At 30.3% G+C, this 24,423-nt stretch overlaps 4 protein-coding genes across 6 annotated transcripts; 3 read left to right on the top strand and 1 right to left on the bottom strand.

Moving 5' to 3' along the window:
• The first annotated feature begins 2,221 nt into the window (after positions 1 to 2,221).
• On the top strand, positions 2,222 to 8,565 carry LOC111678563 (putative inorganic phosphate cotransporter). 3 transcript variants are annotated; one of them, XM_023439957.2, is made up of 3 exons: positions 2,222 to 2,356; positions 6,908 to 7,575; positions 7,705 to 8,565. In XM_023439957.2, the coding sequence occupies exons 1-3, from the start codon at positions 2,290 to 2,292 to the stop codon at positions 8,440 to 8,442; spliced, it is 1,473 nt and encodes a 490-aa protein (XP_023295725.2). In that variant the 5' UTR covers positions 2,222 to 2,289; the 3' UTR covers positions 8,443 to 8,565. The 3 variants fall into 3 exon arrangements, with proteins under 3 accessions (XP_023295725.2, XP_046810960.1, XP_023295724.2); XM_046955004.1 differs by lacking the exon at positions 2,222 to 2,356 and adding an exon at positions 6,452 to 6,565; XM_023439956.2 differs by lacking the exon at positions 2,222 to 2,356 and adding an exon at positions 6,572 to 6,761.
• Positions 8,566 to 13,949: 5,384 nt separating this feature from the next.
• LOC111678571 (proteasome assembly chaperone 2) lies at positions 13,950 to 14,944 on the bottom strand. The gene has a single exon (XM_023439965.2). The coding sequence runs from the start codon at positions 14,845 to 14,847 to the stop codon at positions 14,116 to 14,118; it is 732 nt and encodes a 243-aa protein (XP_023295733.2). The 5' UTR covers positions 14,848 to 14,944; the 3' UTR covers positions 13,950 to 14,115.
• A 2,443-nt stretch (positions 14,945 to 17,387) lies between these two features.
• On the top strand, positions 17,388 to 21,450 carry LOC111678577 (protein disulfide-isomerase A3). The gene is made up of 4 exons (XM_023439970.2): positions 17,388 to 17,709; positions 19,677 to 20,117; positions 20,183 to 20,296; positions 20,359 to 21,450. The coding sequence occupies exons 1-4, from the start codon at positions 17,564 to 17,566 to the stop codon at positions 21,122 to 21,124; spliced, it is 1,467 nt and encodes a 488-aa protein (XP_023295738.2). The 5' UTR covers positions 17,388 to 17,563; the 3' UTR covers positions 21,125 to 21,450.
• A 2,389-nt stretch (positions 21,451 to 23,839) lies between these two features.
• Positions 23,840 to 24,370, top strand: LOC111678565 (DNA-directed RNA polymerase III subunit RPC10). Its single transcript, XM_023439959.2, has 2 exons — positions 23,840 to 24,117; positions 24,182 to 24,370. Exons 1-2 carry the CDS (start codon positions 23,977 to 23,979, stop codon positions 24,365 to 24,367), a joined length of 327 nt encoding a protein of 108 aa, XP_023295727.1. The 5' UTR covers positions 23,840 to 23,976; the 3' UTR covers positions 24,368 to 24,370.
• The last annotated feature ends 53 nt before the right edge of the window (positions 24,371 to 24,423 follow it).

Raw genomic sequence — 24,423 nt, 5'->3', positions numbered from 1 at the left:
TATTTGTACTTGTACGGTACGATCATAAAAATTATTAAATTTATAAACAAAATTAAAAACATAACAACAAAAAAAATGATAATACTAGTTGGAGCTGTGACGAATTTATGGGACACTTCAGTTTTTCAATTGAGAATTTATTTAATTTATTATGTATTATAAAGAAAATAATTCTGTTTTCATAACTACCCAGCAAAAAAATTTGCATTGGTGCAAAGTGAATTTAGGTTTCATGACTTCTTTAAGTGCTAATACATCTCATTCGTTTTCGAATCATCGAATTTGCATTGTTTCGATTATTCGAAATTCTCGCATAAACACATGATTAATTTTGTTTGCTAGTTTAAGCGCCTAATGATGGGTTTTTCTGATTGGTTAAACCTGGTTTAATATAAGTTTTGTGTTTTTTAGTAATCATGATTACTGAAATAAAGATATTTATTATATTTGTTTAACTGAGGGCGAGTTTTTCAGATAAAGATTCTTCATTATTTGGTTAATACTGGTTTAACATATGTTTTGTGTTTTTCAGTGATTAGTAAAATTACTTATTATCTTAGTTTAACTGAGTATAATTGACCAATTAAACTCAAGTTATAAGTGAGAAAACACAATTAACAAAAACAATAAAACAATTATTTCGGAAAAACAAAAACTTAATATCTTAAGTAAATTGAAATTTTCTGATTTGTTTTGTTTTTATATATTATTGTTTTAAATGTTTATTTAACATTTTTCCATTTTGTTTATGTTTTTGAGTGAAAAGTTGGCAATACTAACAAAGTTAATTGAATATATATCCAAACCTAAAAAACACAATCATCGGTTAAAGTCCGCCTAAATTTGTTCCGAGTTTAATCTAACAACAAGTTAAGACTGGTTTAACTAAGTAGTAAGAAACCCTCCCCCTGAATGTAATTAGCCAATTAAACCTAAGTTATATATTAAGTAAATAGTAATTTTCTGATTTCTTATATCGATATTATTATTGTTTTAAGTGGTTGTTTATATTTTTCCTAAAATTTTACATTTTACAAGTGATATTTGCGTAAAACAGCTGTTCATTGTTTATGTTTTTGTCTGAAAAGTTGGCAATACTAACAAAGTTAACTGATTCTAGATTTTACATTTTACAAGTGATATTTGTGTAAAACAGCTGTTCATTGTTTATGTTTTTGTCTGAAAAGTTGGCAATACTAACAAAGTTAACTGATTCTAGATCCACAACTGAAAAACACAATCATCAGTCCGCCTAAATTTTGTACCGAGTTTAATTTAACAGCAAGTTAAGCCTAGTTTAACTGAGTAATAAGAAACCCGCTCTAAATAAGCAAGAAATGCAAAAGTGTAAACGTTATGCAAAAAAATAAATTCTATTTTTATAAAAATAAACCTTAAAATGTTTTTTTTATAAAAGTAAACCTCAAAATTTTGTATGTCTAATTTTTAATATGTCTACCTATATTCTTGATATCTGTTTATTTTTTGACGTAAAGATATGTATATTGGCCAGAGGTGGAGAAAATGGCAGGTTGTACTAGTTTTTTAAAACCAGTTTTAAACATAAGGTAATTTTTTTAAAGAGGCCTTATATGGGTGCTTGAGTCAAACGTGGACCAAGAATATTTGTGAAGAATTCTTTTCGTTCAAGTCCTATTGTTTTTTTCCAATAAACAAAGAGACTTGATTCGCAAAATAAAATCATTTGAAAGTGTTAATGATTATTTCAAAATTATAATTCAATTAAAAATAGAACTTGGGAATTAATTCTTTTGAAACGTTTTTCCAACAAAGTCAACAAGTTTCCTTTTTACAAGGGTTCAAATAGATTATTTAACAGACCTCATATATGTACATATATTTTAGGAGATAATTAACACATGTTGAGACTATGTCCCATATAACCCGAATATAAGTGAAGGGTATTAGAAAAAAAAAGTTAATGAAAACAGTTTAACAATTGTATTTGTCGTATTATAAAATTAAAGATAGCAGAACCATGTTAAGAAGGGTACGAGTAGTAGTACTTCATAAACCTAACAACAACCACAAAGAAACACTTGTTAATCAGTTTTTATAATACAATCAACTATACATACTATATTCTCACACATATATTCTGGCCCAGACAGGTATAAACTGAATAATGAATAAAAACACAAGGTAAAAACCAAAAATAATTTAGTTAAATTTTAGAATTTAAACTAAACACTAAGGAGTACTATAAAAAAAGAAAATATATAAATAATAAACGTATGATTAAAAACGGTATATAATTTAAAGAAGAACATGTCGAAATCAAAAATTATAGAGTCCAACAATTCGTTGGACAATTACAGTGAAAAACTAGAAAGACGTGAGTGTTTAATAAATTAAAGAAAAAAAATTAAATAATTAATAAAAAAAGGATGATTTATAAACGTTAACAAATAAACAATAAAATATAAAAAAGATTTAAATGTGTTATTCGATTTTCGGTTTCATTCAAGATCGATTCATTGACAAAGGTCTAATTTAGTTGTTTTTTTTTTTATTGCTGCAGCTGATATTTTATTGTAATTATTAAAAAAACACACATAACAAGTTATCAAATACAAGATTCTATATAGTATTATCAATACAATATTTAATATATTACATATTACAAAATTTAAGCTTTTAACAATACAAATTAATGAAATAAAAAAGTATGATTAATTTTTAAATACATTATCACAATTTTATATAGAGATGAACGAAAAAAAAAATAAAGTGTGGCTTTTATAAAATATTTAAAATACACTACAGCAGACAAATAGATGTAATTGCAACTGGATCAATAAATTATAATATTTTAATAATATTTTTTACTTAAAATAATGTGTTAAAACAAAGCATGTGTTTACGATTTACGTTTTAGAGCCCCTTCATGCTAACTTGTTTAATTTAAGAATCAAATACACAAGTAGGGTAGAAGGGGGACCATACGCCACTTTTTTTTGAGGCGGCCACAAATTAAAACCACAATACATATTCTTAATTTTTTTCTTGGTTCAGATTCTTAGATATGTTGGATTTAGTTTTATTCCTTTCAATCTTTCCTAAGTCATTCTCATGTACATATTTTTTTAACTTTTCCGCACTGACCAAAAACGGCGATACCGCCCCATCCATGGGGTAAATTCGCCAAGGGGATGGAACAGATTTGTCATTAGTAAAATAAAAGAAAAAATGCAAAAATAAAAACTTATTTTGCTGTTTTATACTTTAATTCATTAAACAGAGTGTAATGAAGCAGATATTTATTGTTTATTTCACAGAACTTAACAAAAAAATTAAAACAAATTATTACTGATTTTTTTCAATATTCTAACCAAATTTTGTTCTACATCACAAGCATCACAAGCTTTACATATATTTGGCGCATGAGCCCCACGGGCAGTTCTGGGGTTTAGTTTAAATTTTTTCGGCTTCAAATTATATTATCGAAATTATTATGTCTTATTGTTCACTATTATTGACGTTCTAATACTGACCAATATATTTTTTCTATCACAAAAACTAAAAAAGTTAGCATAAAAAGTTCACACAGTGAAATATTTTCACAGCCCTTTGAAAAACAATTAATCATTTCTGCCTCCCATCATATGTAAATTTAATGTTTCAAATTTTCAGGGATGATAGATAATCGATAAACGAAAACAAAATTTGATAATGCGATAAAATCGATTACTCAGTTTTCAAGTTATTCGCATTGACAGATGTGCCCCTATAACGAATGATCCCCCTTCTACCCTAATCAAAAGATGTAAAGTGTGTGTTTTAAAACAACCGCCATTTTTAACTATTTTCGAAAGTTCGGATATTTTTGTACTATTCAGTTCAAGCAACGTATTGCCTAAGAATCTTCCAATCACTGTTAGTCAGGAATGTTATATCCGGAATACCATTACTTCCAAGATATGCCAGTGGCAAAGAAAGTACTCAGGAATTTCACTGTCCTCTTTACATGCTCTGCATACGTGTGAATCCTATTTTGCATGAATGTGATCGTAATCCTGTGTGTCCACTCAGAATACGTCATATCACACTAACTTGCTCAATTAGAGGAGATTTCTCGTCGTGCCCTCATCAGGGTCACCCCATAGGATTTTCATGATTCTACCCACTGTTTTATTATTCCAAGAGGTCTTATAGGATTCTCTCACCCATATTTTTAATTAAGCTTTTGTTGCGTTGAATTACTAATTGTTAACAACTTGACTACTAAGGGCCAATCTTTAGGTGAAGGATTAGGAATTAAATTAAAATTAATCCTTCAAAGTTGTTTTTCAATACTCAATTAGTTAATTCTATTTGCTAGTTTAAACTCCCTATGGGAGTGGTTTAATGATTGGTATATATTATATTTTTTGGGTTTTTAATTTAAGTTTTCACTCTTCTTCTTTTTATAAAACATGCATTGTTTTGATAACTAACAGTGATGTTTTATGTTGTTTTGTATTGCAATATTGCGAATTTTAATCTTGTACTTAAATAAATTAATCTGATTTTTAATTGGCATTTGATTGTCAACTCAAAAACCTATTCTAAAAAGTGTAGAATAACTCAATTAAAAGTAGGACATACACATAGAATCTTTGCATCTGAATATAGACGGCAGTATCTGATCTTATTCACATAACAGTGAAACGAATGTTTCCACTGATGGCTCTAAGAAAAGTGGAAGAATTGGTAGTGATTTTCATCTTTCAAAGTTTTGATATCAAGTCCACTTTTATGCTATCTATATAGTTGTTATCAAACAAGCATCTTCAAAACATTAAAATTACCTGAAAAAATGCGTTTATCGCTGAATAAGATAGCGAAACATTCCAGGTTAATGCTGATAAGGCCCCTTGGGCATAAAAGCAGTCAGTGACTTAGTTGACGTACTCAACACGATATGAAATGGCTCTTAACCAGATGGTTTAGCAAAACCACCTGCCTAACTTCGAGGTCTCTCTATGATGACTACTGCAGAAGTTGTAATAATGGGGGGGGGGGAAAGGTAGACCCGAAATCATCCCTCAGATACTATCTTATATTCACTAAGTACAAACAACATTATTTTGCATCTGCTCTACTCTCCTCGAAATTTTGTAAATCGAACAGGTGAAAGAATATCAAAGAGAAATTTCAGTTTCCAAAAAAACGTGTTTTCTTTAGCCAGTAGTAAGCCTAAAAGTGATGGTTTTGAAGGATTCATTAAGTGAGATTTGTTAGAGCTTTCTGTTTTAAACCTAGCCTCGGAATTTCCCCCAACCACAGTTAAATCATCCAAAATCTACTATATTATCTAAAAGCCAAATCTGTGAACTGTGAACAAAGCTTTTAACCCTATTATTGGTATACGCACAATTGGGACGAACGACGAATTTCGTAAAGCACGACAAACTAGTCGAAAAAAATTATTGCGTAAATGCGTCGAATGGAACACAATCAAATTATTCGTACTGCGAATTCGTTTCAAAATTTGTTTGTTCGAAATTGGAAAAAGTAAGCAAAAGGAACAAAAATTATATTTTTGTGAATCTCCACGATTTTAAGATAATTTTAACAGCTTTAAAATTTATTCGAACATTATTTCGAAATTAGAAAATGTAAGAAATTGACCTCGATTAGAACTAAAATTATATTTTTGTGAATATCCCCAATTTTAAGATTTATTTAACAGCTACAAAATTTTTTCGAACTTTACTTCGAATTATCGAACTTAATTTTAAATATTCCAACATTGTAGCATTGTAGTGTAATCAATTGTACTCCAAACTGCCAAATTTCAGATAATTCGGGACACCAGAACTGGGTTTAATGGCTTTAAAAATGTTTCGAACTTAAGTTTAGTTTTTATGATGCAAAGATTATTTTAATATCATTAAAAATTTTTCGAACATAACTATGAATTTTCGAATATTCGCATATAGAAAATTCGGGCTTCCAGAATTGATCTTAAAACAATTTTCCCCAATTAATTCGTCGTTCGTCTGCGTAAGAAATAGAAATAAACCTATCGCACAGTTCGTTACGTACGACGAATTTCGTCATACGCTTTGATTGTGCGTATTTTCATATACTTTAGTGTGTTCTAAATCTGACGACGAAAATTCGTCGTTCGTCCCAATTGTGCGTATAGCATACATCTGCTTAATGTGATGAGAAAAGTAATACTTTGCTCTCTGGGACTTTTTAAACTTTTGAAATAGGTTTCTATAGTTAACCTGCCGACTTCAAATGATTTTTGTTAAATCGTAATATATAAAATTAACTAATAATAATTTCATATAAAATATTTGTCGCACCATTTAAGGACCTCATATTTCTTCGAAATATATAAAACTGACCTTAAATCTTATTTACCCACTGTAGGGTATATAAATTGCATTAACACGCAGTCTGCGTTACAAGAACCTTGAATACTTTACAAATAAAACTTGTGCAAATAATCGACAACAATTTCAGAACGTTTCAAAGTTTTGAGATGAACTCACTGTTTTAGAATAGATGTGGTGATTAAACGAATAAAAAACAAAACACAAACAAATAAGTAATAAATAAATAAAAAATAGTTTAATTGCTATTGTTACTAAACCAATATAAAAATAGTTTAATTAAAAATATTACACTTATGGTTAATTTTACTGCACATTTAATCACCGAAAGAACACCACTTTTATATGCAAAATGCGCGTATAAAGTGGTGGTAACGGAGTCGCAAGATAAACAGGATTTAAAAATATATAGTAAAGACTTTAAGGATTTTAAAAATATTTCAATGACATTCCTAATCAAATTTTTTCTTTATATATTAAAGGAAATTTGATTAAGAATAACTGCTTTAAATTTGATTTGAATGATTAATTTAAAATTTGTTTCTTTTCTTTTACAGCAAACCTAGTGGGAGCACGTCATGTTCAGGCGTTACTACTATTCTTTGGCATGTGTTTTGCCTATTTTCTGCGTGTCAACATATCGGCCGCCATAGTTCCCATGACAGAACCCACGCCAGGACAAACCTATCATGATTGGGATTCGGGTACAAAAAGTTTAATACTTAGCAGTTTCTTTTGGGGTTATGTTGCCGCCCAAATGCCCGCCAGTATGTTGGCTAAACGTTTTGGTGGTAAAATTGTTTTGGGCGGTGCCACAGTCATCTCTTCATTTATCACTATTTTTCATCCCCTGGCTTCTAATAATGCTGACTGGGAAGTTATTTGTGTTCTAAGAGTTTTGGTAGGTTTTACCCAGGGTGTTGTATATCCCTGCATACATACGCTGCTGGCGAAATGGGCACCATTTCCAGAAAGAGGTTTCCTAGCCACATCAGTTTACTCGGGTGCACAGTTTGGTACTGCTCTTTTATTGGCGGTTAGTGGTAATATTTTTGATTCGAGCATTGGTTGGCCTGGTATATTCTATATCACCGGTGGTATTGGTTTATTATGGTCAGTGATATTTTTCATTTTTGGTGCCGACACACCAAGAGACACGAAAATGATTTCTAAAGAGGAACGTGAATACATAGAGGCTTTGACGGGTAGTGATCAAGAGAGTAAGGTGAGTTAAATAACACATATTTTAAACCCCTTTAGATAACAAAAAATAATCTGAAAAAATTAATTAAGTGACAGTTTTTAGCTAGATTTGTTTTAACAATTACACTTTTTCATATTTTTTCTTTTCCAGACAATGGCAGTACCTTGGAAATCTATTTTCACTTCTTTACCCTTCTTTGGTTTGATTGCTGCCCATTGCGGTTTCACCTGGGGCTTCTACACTTTACTAACCGAAATGCCCACCTATCTGAATAAGGTTTTACATTTGGATGTTAAATCAAATGCCCTACTCTCGGCATTACCGTACTTTGTCATGTGGCTTTTGTGTCTGACTGTCAGTCCCATATCCGATATGCTGATAAATCGTAAAATTCTTTCAGTAACGGTGTCAAGAAAACTTTTCAATTCGATTGGCCAATGGGTGCCTATGGTTTGTCTAATTGCTTTGGGTTATATGACTGAAGATGAGAAAACATTGGCCATTGTTTTGCTCACCATTGGTGTTGGTTTCAATGCCGGCTCTTTCTGTGGTTATTTAGTAAATCACATGGATTTGTCGCCTAATTTCGCTGGACCCATGATGGGCATTACCAATTGTATATCGAATTTATGCTCTATCTGTGCCCCATTAGTTGTAGGAGCTATTGTCAGCAATGAAGAGAATCCAGATGAGTGGCGCATTGTATTCTTTATAACAGCTGGTGTTTATTTGGTTTGCAATTCACTCTTTGTTATATTTGGCAAAGGCACGGTTCAACCTTGGAATGATAAAGTGGTAACAAATTCGACCACAACATTGCCCAATGATGCGGCCCAAACGGCCATAACTTCCGTACCGATATATGGTCAAAACTCGAAGGAAAATTAATGGTGTAATACGAAAATATAGTGATATAAACTTTAAGTCTTAAGAATAGATAATATTTTTATTATAACGTCAGTTTCTTGATAATCGAGATTCATTACGAATACATTTTGTATTCTATTAAAACAAAAAAATTAAAAACCTTTTGAACCTCTTGGGTACATTTTACAATCGCTTATGTATATACTTCGTAATAATTACGTTACATTTTCATTACTCAACCTGAAAATATATTATTTTCTATAGAGACATGTAAAGTTGCCGTTAATTTAAAGTACATAACTGGCAAATTTAGTACCTATTGTGTTTAATAGTAAAATAAATACTACAATTAAGAAACATTATAAGTTCTTTATACATATATGTACATATTATTAATATTTAAGTACTGATAGTTTGTAAGTCCGAAAAAACATGTTAGCAATTGAAAATTTTTAATTTGTGTAAACATTTTATGACAATAAAAACGCAATTTTTATTTTTTTATCATAAACTTAATAGCTGTTTATTTTTTTTTTTTTTTTTTTTTTTTTTTGTAATTTATAAAATTTCTTCAAATGGAAATTGAATGAAACTTATCTGTCTGATTCGGCCAATTATTTTTATTATACTACAATTTAAGTGAAGTTAAGTAGACATATATTAGGGTGGTATTTTAATCAATATTTCTATACTTAACATCAAAATTCTTAGTTTGTTATTTCTACAATATAATCTTTAAACCCTATATACCTAATATACATACATATATATTTAATTTTCAGAAAACCGCAGATATCTATTAGTCTGTATGCTTGTAGAAATTCATTTTCATACAACCCCAGATATCTGCGGGGACCATATTAAAAGAGAAGAGCCGCTAGGATGTGAATACCGCTTTAAACCTATATACATATGTATGAAATACGTTTCGATCGACATAGTGACTTTATGCGTAAATATGAGCTTATTAGACTATTAGGGATAAAATTAAAATAAATCCTCGAAAGTAGCTTTTGGGACTCAATTAGTTAATATTGTTTACTAGTTTAAGCACTCATGGAGGTGGTTAAAACTAAGCAAGAAATGCAAAATTGTACAAGTAAAAAGTTAAATGTCTTAAGAATTAAGACATTTAGAAATTATGAATTATGAATTATGTTTTTAATTAATGTTTTCGTAATCTTGGGAAGTTGTTTTTTAATACTCAGGGCGTTTTTCTTACTTTTCAGTTAAACTAGGCTTAACTTGCTGTTAGATTAAACTCAGAACAAATTTAGGCGGACTTTAACCGATGATTGTGTTTTTCAGTTTTAGATTTAAGTTCAGTTAACTTTGTTAGTATTGCCAACTTTTCACTCAAAAACATAAACAATGAACAGCTGTTTTTTGCAAACAATACTTTTGTAAAATGGAAAAATGTTAAATAAACATTTAAAACAATAATAAATAAAACAAAACAAATCAGAAAATTGTAATTTACTTAAAATATTAAGTTTTTGTTCTTCCGAAAACATTGTTTTATTGTTTTTGTTAATTGTGTTTTCTCACTTATAACTTGAGTTTAATTGGCCAATTACACTCAGTTAAACTAAGATAATATGTCACTTTACTGATAACTGAAAAACACGAAACATATATTACTTAAACCAGGTTTAACCAAAGAATGAAGATTATCTTTTTCAGAAAAACTCGCCCTCAATCTGCTAATTTTGTTTGTGGGGTTTTGAGTTGGCAATCAAATGCTAATTAATAACAAGATTAGGTAATCTACGCATTAGACGCTTAAACTAGCAAAAATAATATTAACTGAGTACTCAAAAACTACTTCACATAATGATTGGATCTTATACCAAGTTCACAAAGCAGTTGAATTACTTAATTCGGACTGTGAATGACAATAGCTAATTAACCCGTTTCTACCACACATTCGTAATTTGTTTTGACAGTTCATCGACATGTTGTTTTTTTCATGATTTTGTATTTTTTTGGATATTTAAACAAGAACTTTAAGTTGTTACTAATTTTTACAAACATGAAAAATTAATTAAAAACTAAACAGCTGATTATGATAAATACCCGATAAAAATTAGAAAATCAAACTGAATTCATGAGAACAGGGTATTAGAATTGTCTTCTTCTCTTTTTTAAAAGAGAAAAAAAAAGCAAACTGTGACGTTTCCTGTGAAGTTTAATCTCCTTAGGACGGATTTTTCTGATAAACATAAAGAATGAAGATTATCGGTAAAGTTACTTATGATTAACTGAGTTTAATTGGCCAATTAAACCGAAGTTATAAGTGAGAACACACAATCAACAAAAGCAATAAAATAACGAATTCGAAAGGAGAAAAACTTAATATTTAAATTTTCTGATTTCTTTTATCGATATATGTATATTACTTTTATTTTAATTTTTTCTAAGAATTTTCATTTTACAAAAGTAATATTTGCATATGTTTTTGACTGAAAAGTTGGCAATACTAACAAAGTTAACTGATTCTAGAATCTAGATCCATAACTGAGGGCGAGTTTTTCTGATAAAGATAATCTTTATTCTTTGGTTAAACCTGGTTTTATGTACGTTTCGTGTTTTTCAGTTATCAGTAAAGTTACTTATTATCTTAGTTTAACTGAGTGTAATTGGCCAATTAAACTCAAGTTATAAGTGAGAAAACACAATTAACAAAAACAATAAAACAATGATTTCGGAATAAAAAAACATAATATTTTAAGTAAATTGCAATTTTGTGATTTGTTTTGTTTTATTTATTATTGTTTTAAAAGTTTATTTAACATTTTTCCATTCAAGTATTGTTTATGTTTTTGAGTGAAAACTTGGCAATACTAACAAAGTTAACTGAGCTTAAATCTAAAACTGAAAAACACAATCATCAGTTAAAGTCCGCCTAAATTTGTTCCGAGTTTAATCTAACAGCAAGTTAAGCCTAGTTTAACTGAGGAATAAGAAACCCGCCCTGAATAACACAATCATCGGTTAAAGTAAGCCTAAATTTGTTCCGAGTTTAATCTAATCGCAAGTTAAGCCTAGTTTAACTGAGTAGTAAGAAATCCTTAATCTATCATCACATTGACTTTATTTTTAGATTGACTATTAATTTGCATTTGATTGCCGAATTAAAAACCCGCTTAATTTCGCCCGAATTTCTAAAAAAACACCCTAATAAATTCGTATATGTCTATAATTTCCTATAGATTTTCTTTATATGTGAATATAATTTTCATCATTAATTTTAAATATAGATTATGCTCAATCTCTTCATTTTAAGATTACGAATTCTTTAAATTCTTTATAAATAAAAAATGTTTGCGGCAATATATTAACATACATATTTAAACACATCTTCAGTATCAGATTTTTAGGTTTAAATTGGTATTATTCAGAATAACAAAATTTTAAGTAATACAAAATATATTAAAAAATTAAAAGGATATCAAAAGGACATTAGAGAAAAATCAAATAATAGAAGTTTAATTTAATAGCTAATTTTATTTAAAATAGAAAATATGTATATAAATCCAATTTGGAATTTATTTTAATTATAACGTAATCGGTTTTGTGAGTTATTATTAAAATAAATTTTAAAAATATTTAAGTAAACAAAGAAAAAGGGTATAAAACTTTCGGTGCAATCTGTGTGAGACTTATATTTTTCTCTTTAATGGAATTGTATGAAGTATTTCTTATCACTGATTACATTTCACTGAAGCATATAATGAAAGCAAAAATTTTCCAATGTTACTAATTTTAATACCGAGACGAAAGACATAATCAAAAAAAATAATAATAATAATTAAATGATATGAAAGAACAAACAAACATTATAGTTGGTACTACATATGAAGACTTTTCGAAGTGACCAACTAATTTTTTTTATCTTTATAATGATGAATTTATGCACTTTTGTACTGCCTGTTGACTTTATCGTCATTAACATTTTCAATATATTTTGATATAAATTATGACGAGAGTCTATATTAAAGATAATAAATACAACTATCTTCGGTTATGTGAGTTATCACAATTTGAAATCAAGATATGTATGTATTGTATATCAAAATTAAACTTAATACTATCAAAGTTGTTACTTTCCACAACTATGTAGTACATACATTTGACTTTTCAGTTGGTATACGGCTTCATCTTAGAGTCTTTAAAGTCATGTAGACTAAGCGAGATATTGGGAATCAGTTTTTACATACAGTGACTCAACAAAGTTTTTTGCCTACCTTTTTATGTGTATTTTTTATTTATTGTTTATTTATTGTTTATTAATATAAAATTTTTCATTTTATAAAATTAATATTTGCAAAAAACAGTTGTTAATTGTATACGTTGTTACTAAAAAGTTTGCAATACTAATAAAATAAACTGATCTTAGATCCAAAACTGAAAATCCCAGTCATCAGTTAAAATCCGTAATTTGTTGCGAGTTTAATCGAACAGCAAGTTAATCCTAGTTTAACTGACGTGTTTCTTACTACTCAGTTAAACTAGCACCGCAATAAAGAATAACTATCCAGATCCAAACACGGCTACCATATTTTATTTATAAAATAAAACATTAAAAATATGATGTAAAAAATTAAGATTTGAGAATGTACTAGAGGTATTCGATTATGTCCCGAGAGTTCGAGTCATTAGGATGGTGCTTAGTGTTAGCTTTATTGAATAACAGCCACCATTTTACAATTCTAAATAAAATACACACAGTACTTCTAAATAATGGGTTTCCATAATGTAATGTTTGTAAATACAAAATTTCCAAAAACAATGATTATATTGTTATAATACATATAGTCTAATACCCCACTAAACACTTTTTTCTAGGTCAAAGTTCATGATTTTCTAGTGTATCTTGTATCCCATTCAAAATAACTTATTATTTTCAAGCAACGAAAAAGTAGATAGATAGAAAGATAGATAGATAGATAGATAGATAGATAGATAGATAGATAGATAGATAGATAGATAGATAGATAGATAGATAGATAGATAGATAGATAGATAGATAGATAGATAGATAGATAGATAGATAGATAGATAGATAGATAGATAGATAGATAGATAGATAGATAGATAGATAGATAGATAGATAGATAGATAGATAGATAGATAGATAGATAGATAGATATATAGTTAGTTAGTACACCGATATATACCGATAGCAGTGTTGCCACACAAAACAACAGAAAACGTCACTGTTATCAAAATGACCCATGTTTTATAAAAAAACAACTGTAAATGTAATATGAAATTTAATAAAAACTTAAATTTAAAACAAAATAATATATTGTGAAGTCCCCATTATTTATAATAATCACAAAGTTAAATATTTTAATGTTTATTTAAAAAAATTTGCATCAGTTGTTTACACTTCTGCATTTCTTGCTTAAGTTTAAACCACCTCCATTTGATGCTTTAACTAGCAAACAAAATTGACTAATTGAGTACTCAAAAACAATCAGTTCATTAACCTATGCGTCTCATCAATTAAAATTTCAAAATTATATTTTGTTAAACCTCTTTTTTTATTTTAGGCCAATCTACAATTACAAAAAATAAACATTTTGATTAATACATACATTTATTTGCTGTACATATACCGTCCCATTACAAAGACCATTTTACTTGACAATAAAAAACCATAACCATTTAATTCAAAAAAAGTTTATCTTAAAATATAAGTTCTGGTATATCATTGCCAAATAATAATTTCCATGATATAGGCACAGTCAGCTTAATGCCACCTTTATCAGTCTTAAAACCTAAGAATCCATCACAAAGTTCACTCAATTCCTTGATAATCAATGTAGCATCAGTGGAATTGTCACCTTCCAGCAAGTAGCGGAATAACAGCATAACTGGTATCTTCTTTTCATCCAAAATTCGATGCAACTGCAGAGCATTACCGCCACCAAATATCATTTCACCTTGAAATTCTTTCCATTTCACTAATTTTAATTGCTCTTCATGCAATTCCTTGAAATTTTCACTTGCCTTATACTCATAGGGACAAGCTTCAATTGTTCGTTTCTCAAAACCAAAACTGCCGCTAAGTATCACCACCCTAGTGGCCTTTTCCACAATTTCGGCTAACTTTCTGTGAAAGTCGTTAATATGACGCGAGATGAAAGGCGAACGGAATTGAAAGACTAACAATTTATCTTCACTACTTTCATATAGTTCACAAGCAGCAACTTTCTCTTGTGGTTCATGTTGATATGCAGATGGACCATAAACTGGTATTAGAGCTGGATGATGAATGGAACCGACCCGCTTAAGATTTTTAGACGATATTAACAAATCACAGGCCAGCTGAGCGGCGTTTCCCACGCAGATGCTAGGAATAATAACCGTATACCCATCGAAGTCTTTAATACTTTTGTTTTCTTTTAATTGCAACATCGAAAGTATTTATTTTATTTATATCTAATTATTTAAATAAAATCACTAATAATAAAAAGAATGACAATGATTTTTATAAACAAGAGTGTTACCAGATGAATAAAATAAATAGCAGATGTTAGCATGTATGAGTAAAGCCAATTTAGTGATTTTATACAAAAAGTTACAAATTTTCGATTCAGTTTTGAATAGTAACGGTCGTACTGGCGATTTCTTTAGAGCAGTGTAACCATCTTAGAATTTTTGGAGCTATTTTTCAATTTTGTATTTGGCATTTTTATAAAATATTTTAGCATTTTTCAGTTTTTTTTGCAAATTTTAGTATATAAACAAAAAAACATATATAAATTTAAAAGAAACAATTGTTAAGCCGCCTTTTACACAAATTTATCGCACTGTTGAGAATGTCACGGACTTAGAGTATATAACCTGGCTATGTTGTCGTCTTATATAGATCTCGTTTGGGCAAAATATTGTGGGCCAAAGCGACTTTATATCACATTATATGAATCATTTATAAAAGAAGAAAAAACTGAAGTATTCCTTCCGATCACTTGCGTCTGTATCATCAAGAATGGCAAAATAACTTTAGAAGAAATGAGGAAATGTGTTTGGTTCCTTGGGATCATCACAATTTTAATAAATAGTAAAGATCATCTTAGTATGCATTTTATATAGGTAAATCTGAAATCGAATTTTTGGTCTGGTCTATAAGTTCGTTGAATTTAGTTCACCTAGTTTCTTAAAAAAATCACTAGTTGTTGTGATGTTTTGTGCGGTAAGGGAAACAGCAACAGACGCGTCAAAACTGGATATACTGGGTGAGCAGGCCAAAGCTATGGTTGTGGTATCGGCTAAATTGGGGTTTCTGCTATTTTCTAAGATATGCAGAGCGTATTTATCGAAATGCAAGTCTTATGGTTGTTCGTAATTTAATGAACCACAATGTAGTTTTTATATTTATTGTAATTTTTTAATTCTTGGGTTCTAATAATTTTTTTTCTTAGCTCGCGCTCTGCTAAAGAGGCTTCGTTGTTTAAATTTGCGTATATAAAGAAAGAAAAAAGTACAAGTACTTTCTATTTTTGTTTATCTTTGACATTTTTTCTTGTTTAATTTCCCAGCAAAAAAAAAAAAAAAATGCAGTAGTGCAAAGTGAATGTAAGTTTCATGACTTCTTTAATAACAGTGCTAATACAACTCATTCTAAATGCCTTCCTAAATTCAACCTATTCCGCAGTTAAAAAATTTCATTAAAACTTCAAAAATTAATTCAGATTGTTAATTTAATCAAATGAAATTTATGTCTTATTAGGAATATTTATGATAATTAATATTATTTTATATATTTTCCTATATGTATTATAATATTTTCCTTATTATAAGTTCCCAATATTGACTGATAAAAATAATAGGTATGTATGTATGTATGTATGTATGTATGTATGTATGTATGTATGTATGTAAGTATGTATGTATGTATGTATGTATGTATGTATGTATGTATGTATGTATGTATGTATGTATGTATGTATGTATGTATGTATGTATGTATGTATGTATGTATATAATTTGTATTTTTGCTACTACTTACAATTTTGCAATTTAATACTTATTTTTTGTTATTTTAATTGATAATTTAATTACTTTTTTAATAAGTAATAATTTCAAATAATATTTAATTATATTGGTGGATTCTTATTTTTCGATTCATGTATAATTTTTAATAAATTCTATTTAATAATACATATTTACTTTACGTGAAGAGATTTTTGGTCATGTGGGATTTTCTTTTTGTAAGGTAAATTAAAAAAACACGGTGGCAACATGTAAATTTTTTGACATGAGTATGTACTTTTGTTGTTTTTGTAGAATTGACTTCACCTTATAAGCAGGCCTGCCAGATTTGCCGATTTATCGGCATTTTGCCGATATTTTACCTTCAAAATAGTAAAGTGCTGATTTCCCGATTTTTGCTTCAAAAATGCCGATTTTTTACTCAATCGAACAAATTAACGAATTTATTATAACTTTACATAAGCAAAAATTAGATGGAGCTTTTAAAACAATTGGGAAAGGAAAATTTACAGTACGGTAAAACACAATCCATCACCAAAGTCAATTGGATCGATTATGAAAAGGAAACACTATTTATGTATGAAAATCCTAAATAGGATCTAAAAGTTTGATCTATGGGTGCTAAAATTTTTAAATTTTTAAGAAATTTTTATGGTTCGAAAATAAATTTACACATTTTTGTGGAAAAGTTAAAAAATCTGGAGAAAATTTCCCATTATAAAAATGTACTCAGCAAAATTTTTACCTATCCGATTTTTGTTCGACGATAACCAATAACAAATGTGATAACCCCACTACTTTCTTGGATTTCCGATTTTTAAAACGTTAGTTCCGATAAATGCCGATTTTTTTGGAAAGAATTGCCGATATTTCTACAAATCAATCTGGCAGCCCTGCTTATAAGTGCAGGGCTGCCAGGGGCGCAGATCTAAGCTGACGTGGCCCAAGGTTTGTTGGAAAATAATCAATTGTAAATTAACAGTGAACGGGTTTGCCGGTTCTTAATATATTCTGGTGTAGTTTTAATTGTGATAGTTTGTTAAAATAGTTTTTTTCTTACAGAAAGATAGAAAGAAACCAATTAAGGATTGTAGTATTTATATTAAATATATTTTACTTTTAACAAATTAAAAGCAAAATGCATAGAACCATTTTTGTTCTTTGTTTGGCCATTATTGGTCTTGTAAGTGCTGGCGAACAAGATGTACTTGAATTGACTGATGACAATTTCTCCTCAACTTTGGCTCAACATGAAACTACATTGGTTATGTTTTATGCTCCATGGTAAGTGGCAAAAATTATATTAAATATTCTATTTATTTCCAATGAAAGGTAATTAACCGGTTAATACAATATTTAATTTGCAATAAAAGATGTTACACGTCATCCCCCCAACACTTTTTCCATATAAATTTCGTAGCGGTAGCCATGATGGGGCTTTTTTGCACATTCTTTTTATTGTTTGTTCCCCTTTTTTTGTACATTCTCATTTCATGATTAACATACAACAACAAAAGCAAAAGTTCTGTTTTTTTTTTCTCTGTTATATTGTTGTTGTTGTGTGTAATACTATTGTAGAGAAAAGCTTTATTTACCAGATGAAGTTGTTGGTGTTTGGCTTATCATAATAATCGTGCACTGTGTGTCAGATAATAAAAAAATGTTACAAATAGCTTAAAAAATTAGTATTATTTGCAATTAAAAAACTAGATAATACTATAATTGTTTTATAACTGCATATTAGTATTAAATACTCAAAACAGGTTGATTTCTTGCCTTCATTACAATCATAAATGATATTAAACAAAAAAAATGAATTAGTCATTACTTTTTTACCAAATCTAACTAAATTTATCGTCAAATTGATAATATAAAATTTAAATTTTCAAATTTACAATGGATCCTCGAGTGGATAGTTACAAAATTGTCTCCTTTGGAACGGATTCAATTGAAGCGTTTGGAGTTGACACTTCATCTACCCAACAGTTCGAACTTGTCACCCTCAGCACTAGTTGCAACTGTTCCAAATTAGTTTTTTTCCATAATTTTTGTTTAAAAATTTTAAAATCTGTATTTAATTTAATGAAAGAACTATTTCAAACTCTGTTTCTTTAAAATCTTCACAATAGCATTACAATTGTACAATTCATGCACATAAACCAGTTATCACTTTATTTTTATCCTAAAAATTAATCTCCCTATAAATTTTCTTGAACATACAAATGATAAGAAAGCAATTTTATCACTTCTTTCACAACATTTTTAATTTTATAGATATCTCTTTACTTTCGTACTTTTTCTAACATCATATTTTCTTCGATCATTGTAAACATTTTAATTTTTTTTGGGTGCTCAAATAGATATTGTTATCAAAAGTAAACATAATGCCACACCCTTATCTGAATTGTAACCACAGCTTTGTTAGCCCACGCAGTTATTGATGTTTGTATACAAACATAATTTTATGATGTATTTTTTGAGTTTAATTTCCGGTTTAACAATTCTAGAAATATTCCTTATCAAAACTTATTTTTATCAATATTTCACCCTTTTATTGTTTTAATAGAAAAATACTAAAAATGTAATTCTTTAATTAAAAATTGCTCAAATCTAAGCGTTTTATAGCCGCATCAGACTGTTAAACGTAAAAAAATTTACGTTAAAATATAAGTGCTCTTTTATCTGAGTATGTATAGACCTGGGAAACACAATGAGCTCTCTTGTACCGTTTCTTTTAAGCGTACTTATACTCACACTTATATAAAATACAAACAGAACCATTCAGATAACTTTTTTGTACTTTCTGCCTATCGCTGTGTTGACAGATTTATCTATATATCTATCTATCTATCTATCTATCTATCTATCTATTTATCTACCTACCTATCTACCTATCTATCTATCTATCTATCTATCTATCTATCTATCTATCTATCTATCTATCTATCTATCTATCTATCTATCTATCTATCTATCTATCTATCTATCTATCTATCTATCTATCTATCTATCTATCTATCTATCTATCTATCTATCTATCTATCTATCTATCTATCTATCTATCTATCTATCTATCTATCTATCTATCTATCTATCTATCTATCTATCTATCTTTTATAATTTCTCACTCCATTTTTAATAACATGAAAGGCTTCTGTCAAATTTCCCGAGATATTTGACTAATACGAAACCCTGACAAGTCTCTGTTAAACACTTTTACACATATATTAACTTTTCGTCATTATTTACAGGTGTGGTCACTGCAAACGTTTAAAACCCGAATATGCCAAAGCTGCTGAACTTGTTAAAGGTGACGATCCACCAATTACATTGGCCAAGGTCGATTGTACTGAAGCTGGCAAGGAATCTTGTAATAAATTCTCCGTCAGTGGTTATCCCACATTGAAAATATTCAAGGGCAACGAAGTGTCACAAGATTACAGTGGTCCCCGTGAAGCTAACGGTATTGCCAAGTATATGCGTGCTCAAGTTGGTCCTGCTTCTAAGGAAATACGTTCTGTTGAAGAATTGGAAAAATTCTTGAATACTAAAGAAACCACATTGTTTGGTTATTTCAAGGATGCTGATTCTAAATTGGCCAAGACATTCTTGAAGTTTGCCGATAAGAATCGTGAGAAATATCGTTTTGGCCATAGTAGCGATAGTGCTGTTTTGGAAAAGGCTGGTGAAAGGTAAGTGTTGAGAAAATAACACAAAAATTATATTATTTTTAAATAAATGTTTTACATTAAAACAGCGACAAAATTGTACTCATCCGTGCTCCTCATTTGAGCAATAAATTCGAAGAATCCACTGTTAAATTTGAAGGTAGCTCCGATGCTGATTTGACCACATTCGTCAAAGAGAACTTGTAAGTTTACTTATAAACATAAATTATATTGCAGCTAATTATAATTTTTTTATATTTTATAGCCATGGTTTGGTTGGCCACCGTACCCAAGACACTGTACGTGATTTCCAAAATCCTTTGATTACCGCCTACTACTCCGTTGATTACACCAAGAACCCCAAGGGTACCAACTACTGGCGTAACCGCGTACTTAAAGTAGCCAAGGAATTTGTGGGAAAACTTAACTTTGCCATCTCCTCCAAGGATGACTTCCAACACGAATTAAATGAATACGGTTACGATTTTGTCGGTGACAAGCCCGTCATTTTGGCCCGTGATGCCAAAAACTTGAAATATGCCTTGAAAGAAGAATTCTCTGTAGATAACTTGCGCGAATTTGCCGAAAAATTGTTGGAAGGTGAATTGGAACCCTACATCAAGTCTGAACCTATTCCCGAAAGCAATGATGCTCCCGTCAAGGTGGCTGTAGCCAAGAACTTTGATGATGTTGTTATCAATAACGACAAAGACACCTTAGTTGAATTCTATGCTCCCTGGTGCGGTCACTGCAAGAAATTGGCTCCCGTCTTCGATGAATTGGGTGAGAAATTACAAGACGAAGATGTAGCCATCGTCAAGATGGACGCCACAGCCAATGATGTTCCTCCAGAATTCAATGTACGTGGCTTCCCCACTTTGTTCTGGCTACCCAAGGATGCTAAGGACAAGCCTGTTGCCTACAATGAAGGTCGTGAAGTAGACGACTTCATTAAGTACATTGCCAAACATGCCACCAATGAACTTAACGGCTACGATCGTAGCGGCAAACCCAAGAAAACTGAACTGTAAACATATTTTACATCGTACATAGTGTAAGAAGTAATAACTGCAGCAACAACAACGGCATCAGTAGTAACATCAGTATAAAAAATGTTTGTTTTTGAGTTTGAAAAGATCTAGAAAGGAACTTCGCACACATTTCCAAACATTAAAAAAGAGTTTACATGACTCTAAAAATATCGTATGCATAATTTTTTTTGTAAATTCCATTTAAGATCTTTTTCCTTTCATAAAACGATAGATTTTTTCTATAGCATTTAGTATAAAACAACAACAAAAGAATCTTTTTTATCATAAATTTAATTTAATAAAAAAAGTGGAAAATTTTAAATTAATGCGTAAAATATGTCTCTTTTAAAAAAAGTCATGAAAATATTATTTTCCAACATTGTATTAAAGCTTTATTAAGGGACAATTTTTATACCCTACACCACTATAGTGGGGAGGGTATTATACGTTTGTGCTGATGTTTGTAACATACAAAAATATTGGTCCAATACCCACGTTAAAGTATACCGATCGATTCAGAATCATTTTTTGAGTCGACATGTCCGTCCGTCCGGCTGGCTGGCTGGCTGTCCATTTAAACCTTTTGCGCAAGGTACAGGCCGCAATTTTCAAGATAATTTGATGAAATTTGGACCAAGCATGTTTTTTGGCACAGGGACGAAACCTATTGAAAATGGTTGAAATCGGTTCATTATTTCACCTAGCCCCCATACAACCATACCTCCCGATTTGAACTTTTTATGCCATAATTACGTCAAATATTCTATTATATCTCTAAAAATTGGCACAAATAAGTTTTACATAACTATAAATGACACTGCAGATTTTCGTAAGGATCGGCCCTTATTTGACCCTAGCCCCCATACAAACCCCCTTCAAAAATGTCTTAAACGTCTAAAATTGACTTGTAACCATTTGTATCGCAATGAAACTCAACAAAACTGTTATTTGAAAATATATCCTTTTCCCAAATTTACCGAGGATCGGCCCATATTTGACCTATATAAAGCCTCATTTAGAAATTTTAGTTTTTTTTATCAATAAATTGCTTGAATATTTTGAAATAATATTCTACATAAAAGTTTCTTTATAAAAAGTAAAAATTTTAAAAATATACTCATGGTGTAGGGTATTATATGGTCGGCCATGCCCGACTATACTTTCTTACTTGTTTTTTTTACAACTTTTACCATTTGGGAATTAAGAAACATTTTTATGAGTTTTAAATAAATATTTACTCGAACTTTTGTTTACATTTGCACCATATAAAGATGCATATCCACTAGGTGACTATAGGAGGCGTTGTGATTTCCTTCAAAAGAGCAAAGATTTGAAAAAATAAAAACTCCAAGAAAAACTAGAAAAAATAAGAAGGTAAAATGATATAAAATTATCAGTCAATCATTGTCCCCCTATAAAGCTCCTTGATAAACATAGTAAACAGCGAGGGTTAAGATCCGCATTAATCGTTCCCACGACAATCGGTTCTTCGCACCGGAACGACTCGGAGTTCCACGAACAACGACCAAGGATTGTCATCCCAACCACACCGACTTTACACGTGTTGCTGCTACAACAACAACCCGCATTAATAATTCCCCATATCATCCGGTATATTGCACTCCCTCTTACTGGCAAAGGCCCTAAGTAAGCAGTGCCCTATTAGCGTCCCTATCAGAATTCTTACATTGCGTCTATCCAACTAATAAGTAAAAAATTTAATATGGGGGTTACCAATACCCCCATAAACTTTAGAGTGCCCCGGCACCCAACACAGTGTAATTGTAAACAGTCTCGTTATGTCCGTAAAGGGCATTCCTACAATCTACAATCAATCTGTACCTTGTGAAAAGACAATGCTCTGAGAATAGCTTGACATAAATTGTCAGAACTGACCCAGAGTTTTTACACTGCGTCTATCCAAAATTTTGCCCATAAGAACCTTTGATACTTTGCAATCCCATCTACTATTCTAGGACTGGTCTATGATGTCACGGAATCTTTCGATTATCTATATATAACTATGACAAATGAGTGGTTTTACCATCCTTCCTCTGTCATCTATATCAAGGTTCGAACCTTATCTAGCCAGTCCGTCCACAAGATCATTACCATAAACTTTAGAGTGCCCCGGCACCCAACACAGTGTAATGGTAAACAGTCTCGTTATGTCCGTAAAGGGCATTCCTACAATCTACAATCAATATGTACCTTGTGAAAAGACAATGCTCTGAGAGCAGCTGGACATAAATTGTCAGAACTGACCCCGGATTGATATGATTTTGTATCAGTTCCGTCGCATTTCAGATCGCTAGGATATCTGCTTGGAAGACATTACATTTGTCAGAGAGTCTGAAGGACAATTTTCTGTTGATGTTAGCGATGTAGACACTGGCACCCATGCTGGTCTCCATCTTGTACCCATTTTTGAAAACTGCGCACCCATCAAACAGTTTATCGGCAACAAACAAATCATCCCTAGTTAGAAATTCTTAAGGAAATAAACATCGAAGCAGAAATATAAAGAATTCTGGAATATTTTTCTAATTTCCGACACTTTCTTTTGCAAAATCGTGTCTTTGACTTTATTATCGACTTTGTTAAGAATAAAAGTCGACTTCAAATTTTACCCACAAAAAGTCGATTCTTCGATTGTTTAAAAGTCAATTTGTAAAACCCTACACAACTATTTACATACGAAATGTCAAATTTGTTATTTTTTTACAAAACAGCTGACTACTAAAACGTGCTGCACGGCTGTCTGATAAAACTTGTGCAGAATTTGTGTAATTCAGTTTAAGTGTAATTACTCATATATTTCTTTTCAAAAAACCAATGTATTAAACTCGAATATGTTGTTGTTCTGCCCTCAATGCAGTAACATATTAATGGTAGAACAAGGTACCACTGGACATCGTTTTTCATGCAACACCTGTCCCTATATATTTAACGTAAATAGGAAATCGTCAACAAAAACTTTTCCACGTTTAAAGGTAATAATGATAATAATATTCTATAAAAAGAATTTAGTAACTAATAACTTTTTAAAAATTCTAGGAAGTTGATCATGTTATGGGCGGTGCAGCTGCCTGGGAGAATGTAGATTCTACTGACGCCGAGTGCCCCTCTTGTTCTCATAAGAAGGCATACTTTATGCAAATGCAAACACGTTCTGCTGATGAACCAATGACCACTTTCTATAAATGTGCTAATCAATTGTGCGGTCACAATTGGCGCGATTAACTTTAACTTGTAATAGCATTATCACGTAAACGTTTTATTAACAAAAACTATCACCT

The sequence above is a fragment of the Lucilia cuprina genome, chromosome 6 (genome assembly GCF_022045245.1).
Source record: "Lucilia cuprina isolate Lc7/37 chromosome 6, ASM2204524v1, whole genome shotgun sequence".
Classification (NCBI taxonomy): Eukaryota; Metazoa; Arthropoda; class Insecta; order Diptera; family Calliphoridae; genus Lucilia; species Lucilia cuprina.
Note: the sequence above shows the minus strand (reverse complement) of the source record. Positions and strands in the feature narration are given on the sequence as shown.